The sequence below is a fragment of the Mastigoproctus giganteus genome, chromosome 3, assembly GCF_048544385.1.
Source record: "Mastigoproctus giganteus isolate SK-2022 chromosome 3, ASM4854438v1, whole genome shotgun sequence".
Lineage (NCBI taxonomy): Eukaryota > Metazoa > Arthropoda > Arachnida > Uropygi > Thelyphonidae > Mastigoproctus > Mastigoproctus giganteus.
The window spans coordinates 254497854-254522811 of record NC_143577.1 but is presented as its reverse complement, the minus strand read 5'-3'; the positions used below and the strand labels follow the sequence as shown (position 1 = coordinate 254522811).

At 38.0% G+C, this 24958-nt stretch overlaps 1 protein-coding gene across 2 annotated transcripts in view; it reads right to left on the bottom strand.

Moving 5' to 3' along the window:
- psidin (phagocyte signaling impaired) overlaps positions 1-24958 on the bottom strand; it is a 513704-nt gene that overhangs the window by 71451 nt on the left and 417295 nt on the right. For both annotated transcript variants that reach the window (XM_090371034.1, XM_090371035.1), the window contains one exon: positions 5233-5359. In XM_090371034.1, coding sequence (XP_090227160.1) covers positions 5233-5359 — 127 coding nt within the window. The remainder of the gene's footprint in view (positions 1-5232; positions 5360-24958) is intronic.

Sequence of the window (24958 nt, the reverse complement as noted above, 5' to 3'; positions counted from 1 at the left end):
GTGATTGATTCTGTCCATCTTTCTTCATTCACACAATTTTGAATTCAGGACCTGTAATTAAAAAAAGATATTAATGAAACAGCATGAAACTTCATGGGTTACTAATTGAAGTGTTATACATTAAGCACAGAAATTTTTTACACTGTGCCACTACCCTTTCATACTCAGCCACAAACTTTTCAACTACACCTCGATATCATAGAGTATGAGTTATTCTGTGTTATACATAATTTTTTTTACGTGTGGTGCAAAGCTAAATTTATGCAACAAAGTTAGATAAAAAAAAACGTTACAGAAGTCGATACAATATGCTCGAAAATATGGTCTCATGACATCAGTATGGTGTATGATCCCTTCCAATGGATAAGCAGGCCTGACAGTGGCGAACCATGCTCAGCTGAATAAGGGTATCTACAAGACTCTGTGGCAACAAATCCCATTCTTCCACGAGCGCAGACCTTAGTTCATCGAGTGACTGAGGCGTTGACTGTTGGCATGCAATGCAATGCCCAAGGGCATCCCACCACACGTTTTACTGGATTTAAGTCTGATAATGGTGCTGGCCACAGCAGTCATTGGATATCTTCAGTTTCTAGATATTCCTCCACCACTCTGGGCCAACTGGCCCAGAGTGGTGGAGGGATTTAGGGATACAGTTGGCCAAAAAATCTGGGCCAAACGATGAACCATGCTCAGCTGAATAAGGGTATCTACCAAGAAAATCTGGGCCAACTGTACCCCCTAAGAAGTCGCACATAGGGTTCGAGGATCTGTTCTCAGTACCTCTGCGCAGTTATGGCAATCCTATCAAAAACATGAAAAAGAGTGTAGTTGTTGATCATTATTCTGCACCACATGAGAATGCTGTCTCCACTGTAAGTGTCTGTTTCTGATGTTGGAAGGATGGTACTGCATTCCTTGCTGTCTCCAGATGAAATAATGTCTAGAATCTGTTTGTAGGCTAAAATGGCACTCATCAGAGAAAAGAACTGCATCCTATCTGTCAGGGTTCCAAGTCACATGTTCATGGCACCAGCTTCAATGAGCTCTGTGGTGGTTTTGGGTTAATGGGATACGAACTACTGGCTTCCTTGCTTTGAGTCCACTTGAATTGAGGCTTTTTAACAGAGTCTAGTTGGAAATATTTTTATCTGTGGCTGCAGCAACCTAAAGAGACAGCTGATGACGGATCGTAGGGTTCTGTCTTGCTGTTAAATTCAGACAGCAGTCAGTTCTGGTTGATGTAGCCCTTGTGCGACCTTGACCAGCTCTTCTTGTAATGGTTCCTGCCTCCTGAAACTGCTTCCATAGTGCTGAGATGACACATTAACCCAATGTGCCACCTCTGGCTGGCTTCAGATCATCCAATCGCCCACCATCTAAAAAAATCATCTAAATGACAATGATGCACCATCCTGAGTACTGGAGTTGTGGCCATCCCATTTAGCAAGCCAAAAAAAAAAAAAAAAAAAAAAAACATGGAATGAAATGACGTTGTCGCAACCTGTGTGTTTATAATGTGTGGCTCTGTAAGTTGGTAGATAATTTCTATTGGATACTTGGAATTTGCATGCCAGATTGCCCATTATATCAAATATTCACCTTCAATGACAACGTTCTCAATAAAATATTCATGAAGAACATTTCGTGCTGTTAATTTTGTCGAGTAGTGTAGATGTAGACTGATAGAATTTTAAAGATGTTAGAAATGGTGAGAAAAACCAAATTTCGAATTACCAAATTGAAAAGTATAGAGAATGCTCATCAATGAGTGGCACTGACTCATGAGCAAATCCAGTTCATAATCTGAAAAAAGTTTTGAAAAAAGGGAAATTAATCCTTGCAACATCATAAAATTACACTTCCCATCCAATGTTCTGAATGTCAGAACTGACAATTATTCGATTTCTTTTTCTGCTGCTAGTACAATTATTGTATTGCAATCTATTTATACTTCAAGTAAACTGAAAAACTAAATCGATGTTTACTTATGTTTATATTTTATATCCAATTGTTAAAAATATGGGGTATAACACATCTATATCTAAATGTATATCATTTGCAGAGCAATTTACACTCTTGTGTGAGTGAAGTATTTAGATATAATGTCAACATCTCATAATGGCCTTTCTAGTGAATAAACTGATAAAGTGTTATAAACTTCTTATTCAGAATTTGAATTGCTTTTGTTTAAGAGGGACAACATTATTTTCAACCAAAACAATGTGTCTACCAGCAGAGAAAAAGAAACTGATAAGTTGTAACTTGAAGGTGATGTGCAAAATTGGAGACCACGCAAGATATAGCCAATTCAGCTTATGTGCCAGTAAACCTCATAACACACGCATGCGCACACAGCAAGGTAAATGTTTACATTAAAATATTTTCTCTTCACTGTTTGCAGCTATGGATTTCAGTTGGATAAACAAAGTATTCCAAAAACCAAACTTACATATTTTTTTTTCAGCTGTTTTTTAACTGTTTATTTGAAGAAACTATGAAAGAAACAAATAACTATACCAAGGAAACCCTTTCAAGTAAGGTACATAGTTGATTTTTTCAGGCAAACCCATTACCTGATTTCATGATCCTGGGTAAGCCATCCCAGGACCACCCATCTTGTCAAAGAAATGGCCAAAGTGGCATGTGTAAGTTGGCCCCCTCAATCCCAGGATTCCTTTTTTTTGGCTAATGCTGTATAAGCTTGTTTTCTTGCATCATATGCCTCTGCTAATGCTAATAAGAATCTTGGATGTTTGCTATGTGCTGCAAACTGTAGAAATCCACAGGTTGCAAACTTCCATCTGTCTAGTTCTGCACTGAATTTATTTAAGCTGCCAACTTCTACAACAGATAGAAGTTTGTTCCAGCAATCAATCACCTGCTGGCTAAAGGCAAATTTCTGCACATCTATTCTACAACTGTCTTTCCTCAATTTGAATTTGTTCCCTCAGGTGAGTAATCTGAACAAGAGAAAGAATAAATCCCATCAGCTTTGAGCTTGCTCAAACCATTCAAGGCCTTATACACCTCAATCAGACACCTTGCAGGTGCCTAGTCTCCAGATGCTGCAATTTGCAAAATTTAGCCTTTCTTGGTAAGAGCACTTCTTCATTCCCCTTCTCTATACTCATTCCAGCAGCTCTACATGCTTCTTAAAATGAGGTCTCCAGATCTGTATGCAGTACACAAGGTGTGGTCTGACCATTGCCTTATACATGGGTATAATCACCTCCTTATGATGTTAGCCAGGAACCTAGGCTATGGGTGTTGGATCCCAGTGATGCTAATCTGAAGGACTAGCAACGTCACTATGAGGTCCTCCTCACCATGTACATGTGCCCCATGCTGAGGGAAGTAGCCTCAATACCATAAACCTTCAAAGCCTGAACAGACAGTATCTGTTCCAAATTGCTCAGGCTTTGAAGGTGGACAATTGCCCCTTCTGGACCAGCAATGGACTGGGAGAGAGGGGGGGGATATAGAGAGTAAGAAAGATTTTTTTTTTTTTTAAACTGATACTATATTTTAAAAACTGATACAAATAATATACAGTCGAATCCGGTTATTTGGGACACACCAGGACTAGTGTATTTTGGCCCGATTAAGCGGCTACCCCAATTATCTGAAGTTTCACATAAATAGTTAAAAAAAAAAACAATGGACCCCCACTTTATATTTGGTTCACTGTACAATTAAATCACGTTACAATGGACTGACCATAGTAAAGTACCATTCACTATATGATGTGTAGTAAGCACCCGTCATTGTGATCATATTTGTGAATTGTTTTAATTCTATTAAAAGCGATTCTAATTAGCAAAAATAGGAGGAATATTATCTACAGGCTATAAAAGTAAAGCTATAAAATTAAACAAAAATTTACCCTTTATTACCTTACCAATTAAAAAAATTAAATGATAAGTGAAAATCAGAAGAATATACGTGATAACTGGAATAATTAATATGTACTGTAATATGTACATACTAACTAGTTGACATTTCTGTTCAGTGACATTTGTGGGAGGGGGTTAAAATTTAAAACAGTAAAAAGATAAGCAATCAAATAAAGAACATGGCACACACAAACTGCAACAAGTAACACGATACTCACAAGTGAGAACGGAGTAACAAGTAAAGAAGCTTTAAAAATAGGAATGAAAAGAAGATTCTGAAAATTAATTTTTTTATATGATTGACGATTTCGTGGAAATGTAAACACATTTCACCATAATAACCCACAGAATTCCAGCTGTCAGCATTATTGCAAATTCAATAAGATCGAGTTTACTATCTGTTTATGATAGGTTGCACTAACAGAAAAGCCCAATAAACAGATGACTGCTAATTGTTTTTATTGTTTTATGGTTGTGACTTCCAGAAATCTGACCGAACAACGTGGTACGGTTGGAGACAATCGTAGGGTAATCTCTGTAAACCCTAAACCCTGGCTATTTTCTCGATTGGGTTCTGTTTTTTTAAGATTTGCCTCAAATAAATTCTACCCCGATTAACCGATGGCCCAAATAACCGGAATCCGTTGTATATACTACTGTCAGAATTTCACAGCTGCTTGCTGAGCACCAATGATTTTTGAGAAACATTGATACTGCTCAACCATTCAAGTTTAAATAAGCAGTTCTCTCTCTCTCTCTCTCTCTCTCTCTGAGAGTATTGGGTACACGTGTTGTTATAGATTAGTTAAAAAAAAATTGACAAGGAATGGTCAGAAAATCAATATATGAAAAATGGGTATGGTTATAAAAATGGAGGATCTTACTGAACTTTCTTTTTAAAGGCTCATGTCAAAAAATTTTAATTTAGCTTTATCAATAATAAAAATTAAAAAAAAAATAACATTTTAATCACTTGATTAGCTAAATTACAGATTCAACACAACTATGGTGTCTTTTGTTGTACATGCCAAAGGTTGAATTCTGAAGATCCCTGGATAGAAATATTATCACCACCAGGAGGAACTTGCCTAGCACCTATGCAAGGTCTTCCAGCAATTAGGACCCAAAACCCCACATCCTTCCCTTTTGTGTGCAGAAGTTGCCATCAGTTGATCCTTTCAGATTATAAATCCCTTCGTGCAAATGGTTTTGTATACAGTTAAAAAAATAAATAAAAAATAAAATAAAATTTAAAAAATTCACATTAATAATAAGATTAAGAATAGGAAATACATCTTAAGCAGATGCAACAGATTCATAATCCTGTGGTACCCACCAGCATTTGGCCCTTCAATAAGTCGACTGAGATAGAGTAAAACCTCTAGAAGTGAAAGTAAAATATTAATGTGTCCTCCCTGTAGATATAACCTTAACCTGGACGGACCTGGAGCCTGAAGAGGAAACTAGAAAACAAAAATGTTAATATAAAATCAAAGATATTTTTATCAATTCACAAAAAGCTTGCAAAATACATATATACTGTATGTGTATTTTGTGAACTAATATATATGAGCTAATATGTATTTTGTATATCTATTTTGTGAAGTGTTGCTATGTGTTGGTATTTTAGTAATCTACCCAGAATACAGAAGAACAGCATAAAAAATAGGATTTTCAGGAAGATGACCAATCATTAATGAACACATGCTTAAAAAAAAGTTAACTAGGTCAGCATTGAGAGCTAACACAAATGAATTAAGAAATAATAAAGATTGCAATTTGAATTTTAAATGGCTATAATGCAAGTGAATGAAAATAGCCACCTTGCAAAGAAAAACTAGAACCCCACAAAAGAGTGATTAGGAATTAATGATTAAATTTAAAATGATTACAGTGAGTTTTACTTGAGATATCAATGAAAAATTCTTACACTATTGACATTAATATTGAGTTCTTGAATACAAAATTAATTAATACTACATTCTTTAATAGCATTGAATGTGGTATATATTTGATTGAAAGGTGTTGAATGTCATCTTGCAGGAATACTATCTCAGGTCTATTCCACTTGAAAGTCCTCAACAGAGGGATTGGAAGTGCAGGTATTGAATCTTAGATCAGGTTCCTTCCAATCATGTTCCAGACATGTTCAACAGTGGACAGATCTGGTGATCTCAAAGGCAATGGGAAAACATCCAAGTCTGGAAGAGCAAATCTGGTAATGTTGGCAGTATGTAGATGGGCATTATCCTGGTGGAAGATGCATTATCCACACTCACCAAACACAGGATGACCGATGGGTTTATGAGATTTTCAATGTAACAACAAGGTGTTATACTGTCCTCAACAAACAGTAGAATTGTTTTCATATCATACAATCAATGGCTCTCCCTAACCATTACACTGGAAGTTTGTGATGTGCTCTTTTCATTTATACTGTCTGCTCTCTCTCTCTCTCTGGCATCTTCTGACTCTCATTTATCCATCAATCACAGCAGGAAAGAAAGGCTCTCATCACTAAACACTACTGAACACAGGGCCTATCTTTGCATATATATTATATATATATATACGAACAGAGGGGTGAAGTGGAAGTGGGTTTTTTTTTTTTTTTTTTTTGGCTGATGCTGCATAAGCTTGCTTTCTTGCATCAAATGCCTCTACTAATGCTAATTTCAGTGGCTAGGGCCTTAAAAAAAAAAATTAAAATAAAAAATAAATAAAGTATATATTTTTCTTCTCAACCATTAGATTCATCAGTTTATTCTAACATCCATTTAGGTTTAAACTGTGAACAATATCTTTCGGTTGGTGTAAAAAGCTTAGTAGCTTCTTGTATCTTCTTTGATTACTTCCCTGAATGTTTCCCATTCAGAATTTGCAGTTGGTAACATTATCAGTTGGTCCTGCTGAAGTGAATTTAAACTGTCTACAACCATTGTAATATCTTTTATGAAAACAAAATCTCTTTATCCTTGTTTGTTTGTTATTTAATTTTTAGGAGCATTAGCAACTAAGGCCATATTGCTCCGGGAAAATGCAGTGGTCATTCCTTGACCTTTCTGCATCCTCCGTATTTGGTGGTGACGGGCTCTTTATCCTTGACATTAGTTATATCTTCAAGTAGCTCTTCCCCTTATCAGTATATTCTGATCATTGCAAACTAACAATTCCTTTACCTGGATATTATTAATTCATGAAAAGTCACTGCTGATAATCAGATCAAGAGAATTACTTTCTCTTGTTGACTCTAATGTGCTAGTGTAAAAACCAGTCATCCAATAAATCGAGAAGCCTTGCTGTATGAGTGACCAATGCAGAAGTTCAGTCAATATCTGGAAATTTAAAATTCCCCATTATGAAATATTCTGATTTAGTGACTCCCTTCAGTTTGTTTATGTAGCTATTCACTATATTTCATCACACTCGTTTGGTCTATAACACACTCCTACTCTCATTTTTGTCTTCCCAGTGCCTATGTCACACCAAACTGATGCAATATTTCACTGGCTACCCACATCAACTAGATATGGGTAGCCAGTGGGAAGTGCAGGCATCAGTATGGGTAGCCAGTGACTTAATCAGTACTTCAAATTCATCAAATCTGTTTACTATACTCCTGGCATTAGTTCAAATATGCAAGGTGCATACATATGTGCACACACCCAGGTTCATGCATGTACATGAACTGTTTTAGTAATCCTAACACAGCTTGTGCATGTGCTTGTCTCATGACGATCCCCACAAAGCCTTGTAATCACTGACACCTTGCTCTCCAAGCTTGCAAATCCTAATGGAAACAATGCAAGAATCACTTTTCATCTCTTCCAGAAGTTGCTGTTAATCTATTAGTCTGTGTATCTCCACCTCCCTAAAAAGGCAATTTTCTTATAAACCTATCAATCAATGAGTATTATACTATTATAACTCAACAGCATAATATTCTTATAACTCAATAGCATAATACTCTTATAGCTCAATATCATAATACTCTTGCATCTCTTCTATTCAAGTATCCCAGCTATAACTGTCTCGCCTTTTAATAAGCACAGTCCATGTAGAAACAAAATTTATCCCATGAGCCTTGCAAATTGATTGACAAGACTCATTGTGCCTATTCAGGATTGCAGACACTTTCAAATTCAATTCTAACTCAACCATTTCTCAAAACTGCCTTGTACTTGTTAACCTATCCTTTTTGCAGAATATATTTCCTGTCTCTGACAATAGCTACTTCCTGTGGGAAAAGAACATATTGTTGTGTACAATATTGCTGTGTCATGTGACGCTCTAGTGTAGTGCTCAGTGTTATGATGAGTTGGATGCAAGAAACAAATCTGATATTATATCCCAGAAGTTAGTAACATTTGATACAGTCCCATAACTGGGAGTTGCTGTAAAATCTGGAGCATACTGGGATTATGGGCACAATCCCACTGTGGACAAAGGGATGGCTGAAGGACAAGCAAGCAAAAAATTATTATAAATAGATACTCTTCAAGATGGGAAAGGTTATAAGTGAAGTCTGTTGAGGTTTAGTGCTGAGGCCATTGAACCCCAAAAGACCGAAAAATAGGGGAAATGTTGGTTATGTTTTAATTCTGTCCATTTGGGAATAATATCCCAAGAGCAACTTATACAGACATTATGGAAGGGTGGGGGTTGGCACTGAAGGTTGTAATGTAATACAATACGATATTTATTTATTTATTTCAAATGTATTGAGTACAAAAATGTGTGCACAAAGTTTACAAAAATGAAATAACATTTATAGTTTGTAATTAATCAAAGTCAGTAATTGTAATTTGTCAATAATTAATAATATAAAGATAAATAGTAAATACAATAGGACAACTAAATAATAAGAATTAACAGATACTAATATAAAAAATAGGAATTGAACTAGTCCAAAAATTTAAAGTGAATCAAGCCATTCTAATGCCTCATCGGTTTATTATGCAGAGCAGTGATTCCTCCAGGGAAGCTCTGCCAGGAGGTGCAGCCAGATAATATATGTGAAGCATCTTCTACAGTTCCACAAGCACAGAGGGGAGATGGAATGCATAGCAGCTAGGTTCTCATCCTGCATCCTGTGAGTAACCTTCTTTGGTGAAACTGAAGCTGCTATTAGCAAGTCAAATCCAAGTGATCCTGACTAGAACAAAGATGTGTGCTTTTCGTATTCTTCAACTTAACATTGAAGGTCTATCTGCTGCAAAAAGATCCTTACTGGAAGTCCGTCAGAGAACAATATGATATGATACCATGAAGTGTATGTAAGGCCTAGGTAGACAGATACAGAATATCTTATCAATGATTTACTGTATCTTTACATTTAGGGATAATGAGATTACAGTGCTGTTATACAAGTCAGAGTGAGATTGCATCTAATGAAAGCCAGTTTGTTGGAAGAGTCCAAAGATGGCAACTCACTGGATAAGGATAGGAATTAGCAAGTGATGTGCATATGAAGAGAGAAAATGAAGATGCACTGTTGTCCTTAAAGGCATCACAAGAGCAACTAAAGGCCATGTGGCAAACAGAAGTCTGAAGAAACAATTCAACTTGATGTCAGGTTCATTATCAGTTATCAATTTCAGGAAGGTGAACAGCAAATCCAAATCAGATCCAACATTCAAGGCTAATTTCAGAATAGGAGTAGTTTGTCTTAATAAAAATACAGTGCTAAACGCTGTTGCAACAAAGTATGATATGCAAGAATGTAAGGTGAATAAAATAAGAGAAAGGTCTATCCATGGCAATAAGGAGATAAGAGTAAGTAAGGCATGTATGACTTTTTTTTTTTTAGTCTTGTAATGGTGACCTCTTTCTATGTGAATGGAAAGGACTACAGGTCTGGTAATTTCCATTCAAGTTGAATTTGTAGCACTTTGTTAGTATTTAGTTTCAGTTAATTTTTGCCATTGTGGGTAGCACAGTTGGCAACAAATCACCAGTCCTCTCCACACCAGATGGAAAAGATCTGAGTTCGAATCCTGTCAATGATGCAAGGAACTTTTATGGGCCTTTTTCACATGGCTGGGTTAGTTGGTCTCAGGTTTTTATAAAAAGTTGGGTTAGTTGGTCTCAGGTTTTTATAAAAACCTGAGACCAACTAACCCAACTTTTTATAAAAACCTGAGACCAACTAACCCAACTAAATCATAAAATCAGATTTTTTGTCCAGCAAACTAACCATAAAACACATCCAAATTACAGCCATATTATATACAGTAAAATATGACCCAAGTTGCCAATGCACCTAAAATTCTACAACAACTAACTTTATAGATGAATCCATTACAAAACCATGTGTTTGCTTATTTTTAAATTTAAGTTACAACTTGCTATTTGTACCGCTACAGTATTGGTGTTTTGGCACAAATATCATAGCACAATGATTAGTGCAGAGGAATAGTAGGGATTTAATTGTGATAAATAAGTATCTCAAAGGTTCTAATCACCTGTTGGGCACATATCTTTTTTCTTTGTTTAGCTAAGGAATTTTTCCTTAGTTAAACACAAATGTTTTAGCAAGGATATAACTAATATAATATTGCAATCATTACACTATAGCATAATGTATATCCTGAATTTGATAGATAAGGTATAACATAAAACTAGTGTAATACATATCACTGCATTTAGGAATCTATTAGCTTAGTGTAGTATTGTCAATTAAATTTATTAATCTTATTAATTTTCATTGTTAATCAATTAAATTGAATTTAAATGGAAATCAGACTAGAGCAGCAGGTGTACTGTGGCATGAGGACTGAAGGGGGATGGTTCTCCAATGCACCATAGCCTAAACAAATGTGCAATGTGTGAAATATTTGCAGACTTTCTGAAACAGGACATGATCCAGCCAAGGAGGATGTCTTTCTGTGTGCTGGATACAGACAGTGTGAAGAAATTAGGTGCCAACTCAGCATTCTGATGGGCATTTATGAGAGTTTGAAGAGTATGATAGATGCCCTTGAAGGAATTAAAATGGGAGCCCATAAAGCACTTAGCTGCCCAACTCAAAGCCAGAGTTCACTCTTGGGCATCAGACAAGACAGCGGCAATCATCAAGGCAGAATGTGCTGGTTCCACAGGAGCTACTTATTATTGGTGACTCTATTATCAGAAAAACAGGAATTATGCTGAGCAAGAAGGATAGGTGAAATAGGACCAGAGTATGTCTGCCAGGGTGCAAAAGTAGATAATATTGTAGAGCAGATATCATCTTTTAAGGGCATTGTAGGTATTGTAGGTAAGGATATTGTAGAGCAGATATCATCTTTTAAGGGCACAAAAGGTGATACTGTTATACACGTTGGCACTAATGATATTAAGAGTAGGACTGAATTTGAGTGAAATTGAATCGCAAGTTAGGACTGAATTTGATAGTGCCCGTAATTCTGTCCAGACATGATAGGAGGGAGTATATGTTAAGAGCCTTGTCAATCAATTAGGCCATGGAGAGAATGTGCAAGGCTTCCAAGGGTAGAATTTTTCTCAGCATAGTCTGTGCTTATTAATAGGAGACTGTTTTTACAGAGATAGGATACACTTGAATAGAAGGGGTTGCAAGAATATTTGATGATGTTGTCGAGGTAGTGATAGGTGAGTTGGAAAGTTGCTAGTTTGGGGAGGGGGGTACACAGACAATTGGATAACTAGAGCTGCAGGCAAAGGTAAAAGTGATTTTTGCATTGCAACTATTGGTACATGCAGCAGCCTGGAAAGTGAGGTTCTGGGATTTTAGGCCTGCTGTGGGTCATCAAGGAACAAATGAATATATGGACTGAGTCAGGATAACTAAGAGCAGGAACATGTGCATATATACTAGCATGTACACCAATGCTAGGAGAATTGTAAATAAATCTGATGAATTTGAAGTACTGATTAATTCATCAAATGCAGACATTATAGGAATAGTGGAAACATGCTGTCACTCAGACATTAGTGATGCTAAGGAGGTGAATATTGGTTTGTATAAGGCCATGGTTAGGTCACATCTTGAGTACTTTATATAGATCTGGAGGCCTCACTTTATGAAGGATGCAGATTTACTGGTATGGGTGCAGAGAAGGGCAACCAGATTGGTGAAGGGAACAAAAGGGTGCTCTTACCCAGAAAGGCTTCTGTTCTGCAAATTGCAATGTCTTGAGACTAGACACCTGCAGGGAGATCTGAGTGAGGTGTTTAAAGGCTGAATGGTTGAGTAAGCTGAATTTTAATGGTATTCTTCCACTTGCTGAGACTACACACATGAGGAGGCATAAATTTGAGTTGAGGAAGGATTGTTGCAGGGCAGAATAGATGTGTGAAGTTTGCCTTCAACCAGCAGGTGGCTGATCGTTGAAAAGGTTTCCTTCATTGTTGTGGAAGTGGATTGGTTGAATAAATTCAAGGAGAACTAGACAAATTCTTGGATGGTACAAATTGGTGAATTATTTTTGGCTGATGATATATAAGCTTGCTTTCTTGCATCATTTGCCATTACTATTGCTACTACTATTTATGGTCTGTTAAAAGAACTGTAAAAAAGCATCAATTGAGTTCTTAAATTTGGCTGCACGTTTGGCACTTTCATTGCCACATATCACAATATGGCTAGGGATCCAACACCCTACATTTTTCCTATTCTCTGCCTGAAAGATTGATTAACTAGACACTTGAATTAAGAAGGCTACAGAAATTTCCTATCGTTAGCCGACGCCAAACATAGACCTCTTCAAAAAAAGTGACAGAGCAATTTATAATGCGAGCTAACCTACCACACAGAACCCTCCTCTATGTGAGGTACATTTTCCATTTCAGGTTATCTGAGCAAGTAGTTCATACACCCATCATTTATTAGGTCTGTAAATTGCCTGTGTTCCCTAGTTAGTCAGTATACATGCTTTGCTAGGGGAGTTTATGGGAGAGCTAGAAAAAAAAAAAGTTTATGGGAGAGGAAGGGAAAAAAAACACTCACATTGCTACCCTACCTTGATATGGACTAACTTAACCATGGTGCAAAAAAAGCCCACAAAAGTTCATGTCATTGATGGGATTTGAACTGTACTACATATGCAGGACTCCAAACAGGGTAGTGAAAATCCTAGGTGAAATATTTAGTGAGCTAATTTTTATATGATAAAGAGGATGACATTTAAAACTGATTCGACATACCTTCTTCCTAGACAAAATTGCAGGAAAGGATGTTTTAACAAGTTCTTGTTAAATTTAGAAATTAAAAAAAAAGGGGGGGAGGGCCTTTTAATAAGTTCTGGTTAAATTTAGAAATAGACCCTTAGAACTAGGATGTGTGTGCGTGTATGCGTATGTGTGTCTGCACGCATTCATGCATAATTACATAATGCCAGGCTGTATTAAAGTAGCCTTTTTAATGTCTAAACAAACCAGTTGGGCATTTGTTTCTGATGAAAACACTGTAAATCTTGGCTTCTATTTAATCATAAGGCAGATCTGCTGATATGAAAGCTATATTGTGATGGTTTTTTCTGTCTTTCTTTCTTTCTTTTTTTTTTTTTTTTTTTTTTTATGAAAACCTCAAACATGAGAGGTATTAAAACCTATAGTACTTAGTAATGTGCATGGGCTGAATGTTGAGAAGATGAAAGAAGATATTTGTTCACATTAGACTCGAACTTCTGTAGTTCAAGGTGATAAAATTATATTTCATTAGTAAAATGGTTAGATGGGCACTGACTATTTGTTCCATGGTTTTATACACACAGCTGGTGAGGGCCAGCAGTGGCAGTGATTCACTTGATTTTTGCATTGATTTAATAAGGCTAAGATGTGCATGGCAGAGGTTATCCAGGAAGGCATTTTAGTAGCACAAGAAGCATCTCTTCACTTGCTGTTTCGATGAAGCAATGCCAACGCCATAAAGTTCAGTTATATTAGTTATAAATTTTTTAAAGCAAGATATAGCTCTGCCTTTAGATTTTGTATTTCTTTTTCTGCTGGCCTACTTGAGGGTATACAGGATACTTTGGTCCTTGAGGTTGTCACAGAAATTCTCTCAGATATGCCAGACAAGCTGTATTTGCTACCTGGGAGTCTAAAACGCTGATGGAACTGATATTCGGGTAAAACACTCAAAAACAGTAGACCCAATTTCGGTGAAGTTCAGACGGTCTGTGACAACCAAATCCTCTGCTTGCACCTTCAAGATGGTGAGACTGTTAGTAATCCTGGGTATAACCTCCATGTACAAGTACATGGTAGGTGTGAACCAACGTAAGCAGGGGTTAAGGTGTGGCATCCACACCACATGGAGGAATGCTGCCCCTCTATGTTACCAGGCAGTACTAGGCGGTAGATGACTCTCATCAACCGGTGCAATACCACTACTTTGCTTATTGGAGTTTAGTCTCTAGAGCTAAGTTCCGGTCAACCCTTCCCTATCTCTTAAATCATGCAGTATGATTGATGACTTTTGAGGTTATGATGAAGATCGTGGCGAGATCCAATATTCCTTACTTTTCGAGGGTACAGCTCTAAAACAGAGTTCGCAGGCGAGCCGTTAGAATTGTCAAACTAATAGCGCAAGCTTATCTAAACCTCCGAAACACTTCCTAATTCATTTCACAAATATACGTGGTCTCAATTCCAATCTCAACGATGTCTATTTCCACTTGCAATCTGCCAAACACCATGTACTTTTTCCTGACAGAATCTCAGTTATCAGTTGATTCAACTACTGCTCATCTCAGATGCCCAAATTATTCGCTGTGTGATTCCTTTCGCCTCAAAGGTGGTACTTGTGCATATGTCCGTTCTGATATTCCCTGTCAGAGACTTGGTAATTTGGATATCTCCTCTCTTTGATCTTCTCTGGCTTAAAATCTCTACCTCATTGTGTCCAATTTATCTGTTGTCTCCACCGTTCTCCCAACTCCACTAATCATTTGGAGCTCTTTGACTTCCTATCTTTGCAACTTGACTTTCTCCAGTCCAACTTTCCTAACAGTGAGGTAATTTTCCTTGGTGATTTTAATGTTCACAATTCCAGCTGGCTTTCATTTTCTATTCACACCGACCCAGCTGGTAGAAATGCTGAGGCTTTTGCAATTACTAATGACCTTGCACAGATTGTTAATTTACCTACAAGAATACCAGACAATCCTAATCACATAGCCAACACACTTGATATTTTTCTCACAAACAACCCTTCTAAGTACACGGTTGAAGTGAGAGGTCCTTTAGGCACTTCAGATCACAACTTGGTGATTGTCTCTTCTCCAATGGAGCCTTTATCTCATGGCTATTCCCAACCTCATGTTGTTTGGCATTACAAGAATGCAAAATGGGATGACCTGTGAGACTTCTTTAATTGTTTTCCTTGGTCGGATTACTGTTTCAAAACTTCTGATGTCAACGTTTGCTCAGATCGTGTCAGTAAAATTATTCTTGCAGGAATGGAATCCTTTATCCCAAACTCCACTTTAAAATCTCATCCTTCATCTAAACCTTGGTTTTCCAATAAATGTACTAAGGCTGTTCAAGAGAAGAATGTTGCATATCGTAATTGGCTTGTTTCTAATTCTTCAGTTTCATTTTCTGCCTACACCAAAGCTCCCAACAATTGTAAAGCAGTTATTAATCAGTCCAAAATAGAGTTTGAACAGGCTAAGAGTAGAAAACTTGCTTCTTGTCCTAATGGTAGCCGAGCATTCTGGTCTCTTGCCAAAGCTATTGGCCGCAACTTTTGCCGATCTTTGCTCCCACCTCTCTCCAAATCAGATGGTTCTGTTGTTACTTCAGCCAAGGATAAAGCTGACCTGCTAGCATCCCATTTTTCTTCCAACTCATGTAATAATGATCTTGGTAAAACACCTCCCACTATTCCCAGCACACTCCATTCAATGCCTCCTGTGGTCTTCCGTCAAAAGGATGTCAGAAGAATTTTGACGAATCTTGATGCTAAGAAAGCTACAAGTCCCGATGGTATTTCTCCACTTGTTCTCAAAACCTGTGCTCCTGAACTTACTCCTATTCTTTGCCGCCTTTTTTCACTTTCTTATTCCAAAGGTGTTTTTTCTTCTGCTTGGAAATTTGCTCATATCCAGCCAGTTCCTAAAAAGGGTGACAAATCCCTCCCATCCAATTATCGTCCCATTGCAATTACTTCTACTCTTTCTAAAGTAATGGAGAAATCAATTAACCGCCAACTCTTAAACTACCTAGAAACCTTCCGTCGGATCAACGATCGCCAGTATGGATTCCGTCAGTGTTGATCCACTGGTGATATTCTGGCTTATGTTACCCATTTAAGGACTAATTCAATGGAAAGGTTCAGGGAAACATAAGTAGTTGCTCTTGACATCTCAAAGGCTTTTGACCGTGTTTGGCATAAAGGTCTTCTAAACAAGCTTCCATCTTATGGTTTGCCAACTGTTTTTAGTTATTGGTTATCCAGTTTTCTCTCTGATCGCTCACTGAGGGTGATGGTAGAAGGCTCTCTGTCTTCTAACTTCTCCACTAATGCCGGTGTCCCCCAAGGTTCAGTTCTTTCCCCCACTCTTTTCCTCTTGTATATTAATGATCTTCTTCCACTGACTGGAAATCCTATCCATAGTTTTCCCGATGATAGCACATTGCATTCTACTTTCCATTTTGAGAAACCTTGTCCTGCTCAATCAGCTTCAACTTCTCGAAAATCTGCTACCAATTCCTTAAATGCCGATCTTCAGGTAATTCTCCAGTTGGGTAAAGTCAACTTAGTTGATTTCAACCCTTCTAAAACTCAGTCTTGTCTTATATCTTGCAAAAAGGATTCTTCTGCTCCTATGCTTATCTTTAGTGACACTCCGATTTCTAGACAAAATGATATCTCTCTTTTGGGGATTACCCTGACTTCTAATCTCTCTCTTGGCCCAAGCACATTACAAATATTGCTTCCTCTGCATCTAAAAAACTTGGTTTTCTCTTTTGCTGTCGGCGTTACTTTTCTTCCAAACAGCTGCTCACTCTGTATAAATCACTATCCACCCTGCCATGGAATATTGTTGCCACATCTGGGGTGGTGCCCCCAAAACCTCTCTCAGGCTTCTTGATTCCATTCAGAAGAGGGCAGTTAGGTTAATTAATGATTCATCTCTAACAGAATCTCTCCACTCGCTGTCTCATAGATGTACTGTTTCTGCTGCATGCCTCTTCTACAGATACTTCCATGGGCACTGTTCTTCTGAATTGGCTTCTATAATTCCCACTCTCTCTCTATTTCAAAACAGTCCGAACATGTGCCACCACCACCAGCCAACATCCATTTACTGTCCAACTTCAAACTCGCAGAACCAACTTTTCATCTTCCTCATTTATTCATTCAACTGCTGTTTTCTGGCACATTCTTCCTTCATATGTATTTCCTGAAAATTACAGTCTACAGAAGTTCAGGTTCAATGTTAACAAATATCTTCTTTCATCTTCTCGATCTCCAGCCCAAGCATGGTACTAGGTACTATAGGTTCTAATACCTCTTGTGTTTGGGGTTTATATGAAAAAAAAAAAAAAATAAAAAAAAAATACTCCTGACAGTCAATAGTTTGTAACTGAACGTACAGTAATTTCATAGTCCTTTGTATTGCATGCAAGGGCATCAGGGCAGGCCGTGGTGCCCTAGTATGATATGTGTCCATATTTCTGGCACTAAAACCACCTTAGTAGGTACTATGGACAGTGAAAGTACCCAGAGTAGTAACTAAATTTGGAAATGTTAATGAATTGAAAGTAAGGATGATGAATAGAAAGTAACATTTCTATTCATCTTTTCCTTGACTGAACAATTTCTATTCCTGACTCATCATTACACATGGCACCCACTTGAACAATTTGTACTACCTCAGATCGTATGTGCTTCTTAACCAAGAGCATAACTCCTCTCCCCTTCCTATCCTTTCTGTAGAAGTTATGCTCACCATATATTCAAATTCCATATCCCTTATGCCTGAGTGTACAATTATGCATATGTGTGCCTGCTTTTACTCTTAGTTAACCCAAACACAGCCATATATTTTTTTTCCTATGAGGAATCTCATAGGAAGTTGATATGCAACCAAGTTACAAAGGAGGTTAGGCAGGCAAAGGCAGATTACGAGAAATCCTTGGCAAGGGATGCAAAGAAAAACAGCAAAGAGTTCTTTACTTATGTAAACTCTAGAAGGAAGGGGATGAATCAGATTGGTCCACTTGATATTGATGGGTCAAGTGTTGATGATCCTGCTCAGGTAGCTAACAAACTAAATGAATATTTTGCATCGACATTCACACATGAGGAGTTATTCAGCGAAGGGAATGCCAGAGGTGTATTCAACTCTAGCAGTAAGCTACAGAATCTTGAAATAACTGGGAGTAAAGTGGAGGAGAAACTGTTGAAGATAAACACAAGAAAGGCACCCGGGGTGGATGGGATCTATCCAGTTATATTAAAGGAGGCAGCAAAGGAAGTAAGCAAACCCTTAGCCATAATTATGAGAGCTTCCTTGGACTCAGGGGAGGTACCCATAGACTGGAAATGTGCAAATGTGACCCCAATTCACAAAGGAGGATCAAAGGCTGACTCAAGTAATTATAGACCTGTGAGCTTAACTTCTGTTCCAGGGAAATTAATGGAGGCACTGGTTAAAGAAGCACTGCAGGATCATTTAGACAAGACTTCAGTTATAGCTCAGACACAGCATGGTTTTGTTAAGGGGAAGTCTTGCCTGACCAACTTGATTGGATACTATGATGCAGTCACAAAAGAACTGGATGCAGGGAATAACTTTGATATTATATACTTGGATCTTAGAAAGGCTTTTGATACTGTTGCACATGGAAGACTGCCACACAAATTGGAGCAGTGTGACATTGGAGGCAAATTGCTGCTATGGATAAAGGGGTGGTTGAGGGGGAGAAGACAGAGAGTGGTAATCAATGGACACTGCTCATCGTGGACTGATGTTATTAGTGGAGTCCCTCAGGGCTCAGTGTTGGGTCCATTATTGTTTTCTGTATTTATAAATGATATTGATGATGGTATATCGGGCTTAATGTCCAAGTTTGCAGACGATACAAAGGTTGGCATGGTTGTCAAGGACACTACTGACACTATGCTGCTGCAACAGGATCTGGAAAGGTTGAGTAGATGGGCTGAGAGGTGGCAAATGAAGTTTAACATTGACAAATGTAAAGTACTACACATGGGAAACAGCAACCCCAGAGCAACGTATCAACTCTGTGGTACAACACTGACAGTGGTAGAGAATGAAAGGGACTTGGGGGTGGTTGTGTGCAGGCAGATATGAAGTTCTCTGAGCAGTGCAGACGGGCTGCAAGAGTAGCTCATGGAGTATTATCAATGATATACAGGAATTTTTCCAGCAGGGATAAGGAGGTGATTATTCCATTGTATAAGGCGATGGTCAGGCCACACCTAGAGTACTGTATACAGGTCTGGAGGCCTCATTTCAAGAAGGATGTAGAGCTGCTGGAACGAGTACAGAGAAGGGCAACAAGATTAGTGAATGGAACAAAGGGGTGCTCTTACGAAGAAAGGCTTAAGTTTTGCAGATTACAGTGTCTGGAGACTAGGCACCAGCGAGGTGATCTGATAGAGGTGTATAAAGCCTTGAATGGTTTAAGCATGCTCAATGCTGATGGGATTCTTCCTCTAGCTCAGAAAAATCACCTGAGAGGGCATAAATTCAAATTGAGGAAAGACAGATGTAGGATAGACGTGCGGAAATTTGCCTTTAGCCAGCGGGTGGTTGGTTGGTGGAACAGACTTCCATCCCTTGTGGTGGAGGTTGATAGCCTAAATAAGTTTAAGGCTCAGCTGGACAGGTATTTTGAACGAACAGAGGGGTGAAGTGGAAGTGGTTTTTTTTTTTTTTTTTTTTTTTTTTTGGCTGATGCTGCATAAGCTTGCTTTCTTGCATCAAATGCCTCTCTACTAATGCTAATGCTAAAGGCCTAATGACTCTGATGAGTATAATATGAAACTGTACAGGGAAATAGAGTGGGCCAGTAAATCAGAGAGTCTTATAATGGGGGATTTTAATTTCCCAAATATTGACTGGAATTTTTGGGCTGGTCAGTCACACACTAGCAAGGCTTTTGTGGATTTATTGCATGATTGTTTTCTACATCAGCATGTTCAGGAGGCAACTAGAGGGAGGAATACTCTTGATCTGATTATCAGTAGTGATTCTTCATGCATTAAGAATCTGCAGATAAAGGAACCACCAGGTGGCAGTGATCACAGTGTGCTGAAGTGGGATTTACTCAAAGAGGTAACTACCATCAGGGGTAAAGGGAAGGGTTTTTGCTTTCGTAAAGGCGACTACAATGGTCTGAGACAGTATTTAAATTCTATACAGTGGGACCAACCGATGATGTTACCAACAGCAAATTCAAAATGGGAAGCATTCAAAGAACTTATCTTGGAAGCTACTAGGCATCACATACCATTTAAGAAATATTGTTCAAGGTTTAGGCCTAAATGGATGTCAGATGAACTAATGAGACACATGGCAGAGAAGAAAAATGAATGGGATACATATAAATTAACACGTGACACACAAGCCTATGATAGATATAAGCTGGTCTTTAACCAAGTCACAAAGCAGATTATGCGAAATCCTTGGCAAGGGATGCAAAGAAATACAGCAAAGAGTTTACTTATGTAAACTCTAGAAGGAAGGGGATGAATCAGATTGGTCCATGATATCGATGGGTCAACTGTTGATGATTCTGCTCAGGTAGCTAACAAACTAAATGAATATTTTACATCGATATTCACACATGAGGAGTTATTCAGTGAGGGGAACGCCAGAGTTGTATTCAACTCTGGGAGTAAGCTAGAGAATCTTGTAATAACTGAGAATAGAGTGGAGGAGAAATTGTTGAAGATAAACACAAGAAAGGCACCTGGAGTTGATGGGATCTATCCAGTTATATTAAAGGAGGCAGCAAAGGAAGTAAGCAAACTCTTAGCCATAATTATGAGAGCTTCCTTGGACTCGGGGGAGGTACCCACAGACTGGAGATGTGCAAATGTGACCCCAATTCACAAAGGAGGATCAAAGGCTGACACAAGTAATTATAGACCTGTGAGTTTAACTTCTGTTCCAGGAAAATTAATGGAGGCACTGGTTAAAGAAGCACTGCAGGATCATATAGACAAGACCTCAGTTATAACTCAGACACAGCATGGTTTTGTTAAGGGAAAGTCTTGCCTGACCAATTTGACTGGATACTATGATGCAGTCACAAAAGAACTGGATGCAGAGAATAACTTTGATATTATATATTTGGATCTTAGAAAGGCTTTTGATACTGTTGCACATGGAAGACTGTTGCACAAATTGAAGCAGTGTGGCATCAGAGGCAAATTGCTGCTATGGATAAAGGGATGGTTGAGGGGGAGAAGACAGAGAGTGGTAATCAATGGACACTGCTCATCGTCGACTAACGTTATTAGTGGAGTCCCTCAGGTTTCAGTGTTGGGTCCATTGTTGTTTTCTGTATTTATAAATGATACTGATGATGGTATATCAAGCTTAATGTCCAAGTTTGAAGATGATACATAGGTTGGCAGTGTTGTTAAGGACACTACTGACAGGATGCCACTGCAACAGGATCTGGAAAGGTTGAGCAGATAGGCTGAGAGGTGGCAAATGAAGTTTAATATTGACAAATGTAAAGTACCACATATGGGAAACAGTAACCCCAGAGTAACGTATCAACTCTGTGGTACTACACTGAGAGTGGTAGAAAATGAAAAGGACCTGGGGTTAATTATGCAGGCAGATATGAAGTTTTCTGACAGTGCAGACAGGCTGCAAGAGTAGCTCATGGTGTCTTGTCAATGATATACAGGAATTTTTCTAGCAGGGATAAGGAGGTGATTTTTTTTTTTTTTTTTTTTTTTTTTGGTAGTTGTTGGTGCATCAGCTTCTGTGGCCATAATGCACCTCCCAAGGTTTTTGCAGTACTTTGATCCAAGCCGGAGGCGGGATTCAAACCCGCGACCTTTGGGTTAAGGAGGTGATTATTCCCTTGTATAAGGCAATGGTCAGGCCACACCTTGAGAACTGTATACAGGTCTGGAGGCCTCATTTCAAGAAGGATGTAGAGCTGCTGGAACGAGTACAGAGAAGGGCAACAAGATTAGTGAATGGAATAAAGGGTTGCTCTTAAGAAGAAAGGCTTAAGTTTTACAAATTACAGTGTCTGGAGACTAGGCACCGGCGAGGTGATATGATAGAGGTGTATAAATCCTAGAATGGTTTGAGCATGCTCAATGCTGATGGGAGTCTTCCTCTTGCTCAGAATAATCACCTGAGAAGGCATAAATTCAAATTGAGGAAAGACAGTTGTAGGATAGATGTGTGGAAATTTGCCTTTAGCCAGCGGGTAGTTGGTTGGTGGAACACACTTACATCCGTTGTGAAAGTTGATAGCCTAAATAAATTTAAGGCTCAGCTGGACAGGTATTTTAAACGAATGGAGGGATGAAATGGGAGTGTGTTTTTTTTTTTTTTTTTGGCTGATGCTGCACATAAGCTTGCTTTCTTGCATCATATGCCTCTACTAATGCTAATTGACTTTCCTTATTAATCACAAAGGCTTGAATCAGGATCCACACAGATCTCCAGCTGGTCCACTAATCTCCAATTCCATGTCTTCAGGCTGCTACAAATTCCAATAGAAGCAGTGAAAAAAAAAAAAAAAAATACCTGCTTGCAACTGCTGTTAAGATATTATTATGTGTATCTCCCCCCCAACTAGGATGTTCTTGTTTATACTCCGGCACAACCACCAGGTCAGTGGAGTTTACAATAAACCAATCAATACAAATGTTAATCGTATTTAGCAGTCATGGGCTTGAACCCCAGTCCATTCAAAGAGCGTGTGCTACTGCACTTGTGCTCCTGACCACTTGGCTACGTCAAAGCCAAGAAATTTTCTAACACTGCCTCAATGGCATTGAAACATTTTTGCATCCGTTCTATTTAAGTGTATCTTATCTCATCCCAGCAAAAACAGTTTCTTCTGTTAATAAGTACAAAAAAAATTTGTCACATGAGCAAAATGCACAATCTCTCCAGTTCATGATGAGTGACTGTACTCTCCTCTCTAATGTCTATGCAAAATTCTAGACACTTCTGAATTTAATCCTAGTTCATGGCTTTTTCAACATTTTCCTATACCAGTTAAGCAAATTCTGAGACGGGCTATTCTTGATATCATTAGTACAAACATGTACAATAATATCACCATTTTAGTTTCTTGCCAGAATGGTAGTAAATCTTATGATCCTTTAAAAAGCTACTGGCCACATTCCATTATGATGCTGATGTTACCCATATTTGGAAAAATTCCACAGAAAAGTTTAGGGAAGTTTGAAAAGTTGCATTCAACATTTATAAGGTTTTTGATCAATTTGGGAATGAATATTCTGCCTATCATTTTTTGTAATTGGGTAGCCAGTGATGGTAATTGTTAGTTTAGCTTTGCAACTAATGCTACAGTTTACCAAGATTGTATTCTTTCACTCACTGTCCTGCGATAAATTAATTCCCTTCTTTTCCTGGCTGAAGATCCTATTCACAGTTTTTCTGATAATAGTACAGATTGAAAACCCCTGCTCAAAACAAACAACTACAACTTCTTGAATATCTACCACAAATTCCTCAATGGTGATCTTTAAATAATTCTCCCATGGAGAGAAGCAAATCTGGTTAACTTCAATCCAAAATCTAGTTACAACTTATTTCTAGCAGAAAAGAGCTTAATACTCCCATGCTCACCTTCAAAAACACTCAGATTTATAGATAAGATCTTTACTAGGTTAACTTTTCTTGGGGCATAAAGATTTCACAAATATTGCTTAACCGTCATAAAAAAAATGAGGTTGTCTTTAATTCTTAGTGTTACTTTTCTGCTAAACAGCCCGCCTGTCTCTCTCTCTCTCTCTCTCTCTCTCTCTGATAAATCTGCCTTATGGAATACTGTTCTTCGACTGGATTGTGCTCTCAAAACCTCCAGGAACTCTATCAGAATAATGAGTCATGACAATGATTCAGGATAATGATTTCTCATTTACTCACTTCACTCAGTCTTATATGAGACAGAAACTTGCACCACATTGAAGTTCAGTCTCTGCTGCATACCATTTCTACAGATGTTTCTATGAGTACTGTTCTTCTGATTTAGCATAAGTAATTCTACTTTTTTTTTCCAAACCCACTCTGAATATGCACATGAAATAGTTAACATCCATTCATAGTTCGACCAAACTTATATTTCCTTTTATTAATTTATCTCTTCTACTTCTATACTTTGGAATAGCTTTCCTTCACATGTACTTCATGAGAATCACATACCTTCTGTCTTCTCAATCATCAGAGTGCACATGCACGCACACACAATAATAATAATAATATCTTTTGTAAACACAAGATTGAAATTTTTGACTAGAACAAATTTTTCAGAAATGAGTTCTTGCTGATTCCTAGTTAAACTTAAATCCTATGTCACTTCAAATGGCATTATATATACGAAGGCTGGACAAAATAATGGAAATACTTCTGATAAGATTTACAGGTATGGTGTTTGCTCTTAAAACAGCTTGTATTCTACGTGGTATAGATTCAAATATATCTTGAACTGTCATAAGAGTAATATTGGACCATTCTTCATGTAGGAATGCTTCAAGCTGCTTCAGTGATGAAGGTAGAGGAAATCTACCTTTCATTCTCCTCTCCAAATATGCTTACAGTGGCTTAATAAGTTTGGTGATTGTGCAGGTCATGGGAGTTGCTTAATCTGTTTAATGATCCTCCAAACCAAGATTGGACACATCTGGCTATGTGTATTGGAGTATTATCATCTAGAAACACGGAATCATCTTTGTGGGAAACAATGTTTGCACCTAGTGATGTACCTGGTTCACTCAGAATATCAAGGTAATCCATTGCAATAATTTGTCCATTCAGGGTGATGATAGGGCCTAAAGAATACCAAGATATTGATGCCCAAAGCATTGTTGATCCTCCACCATGTTTCATGGT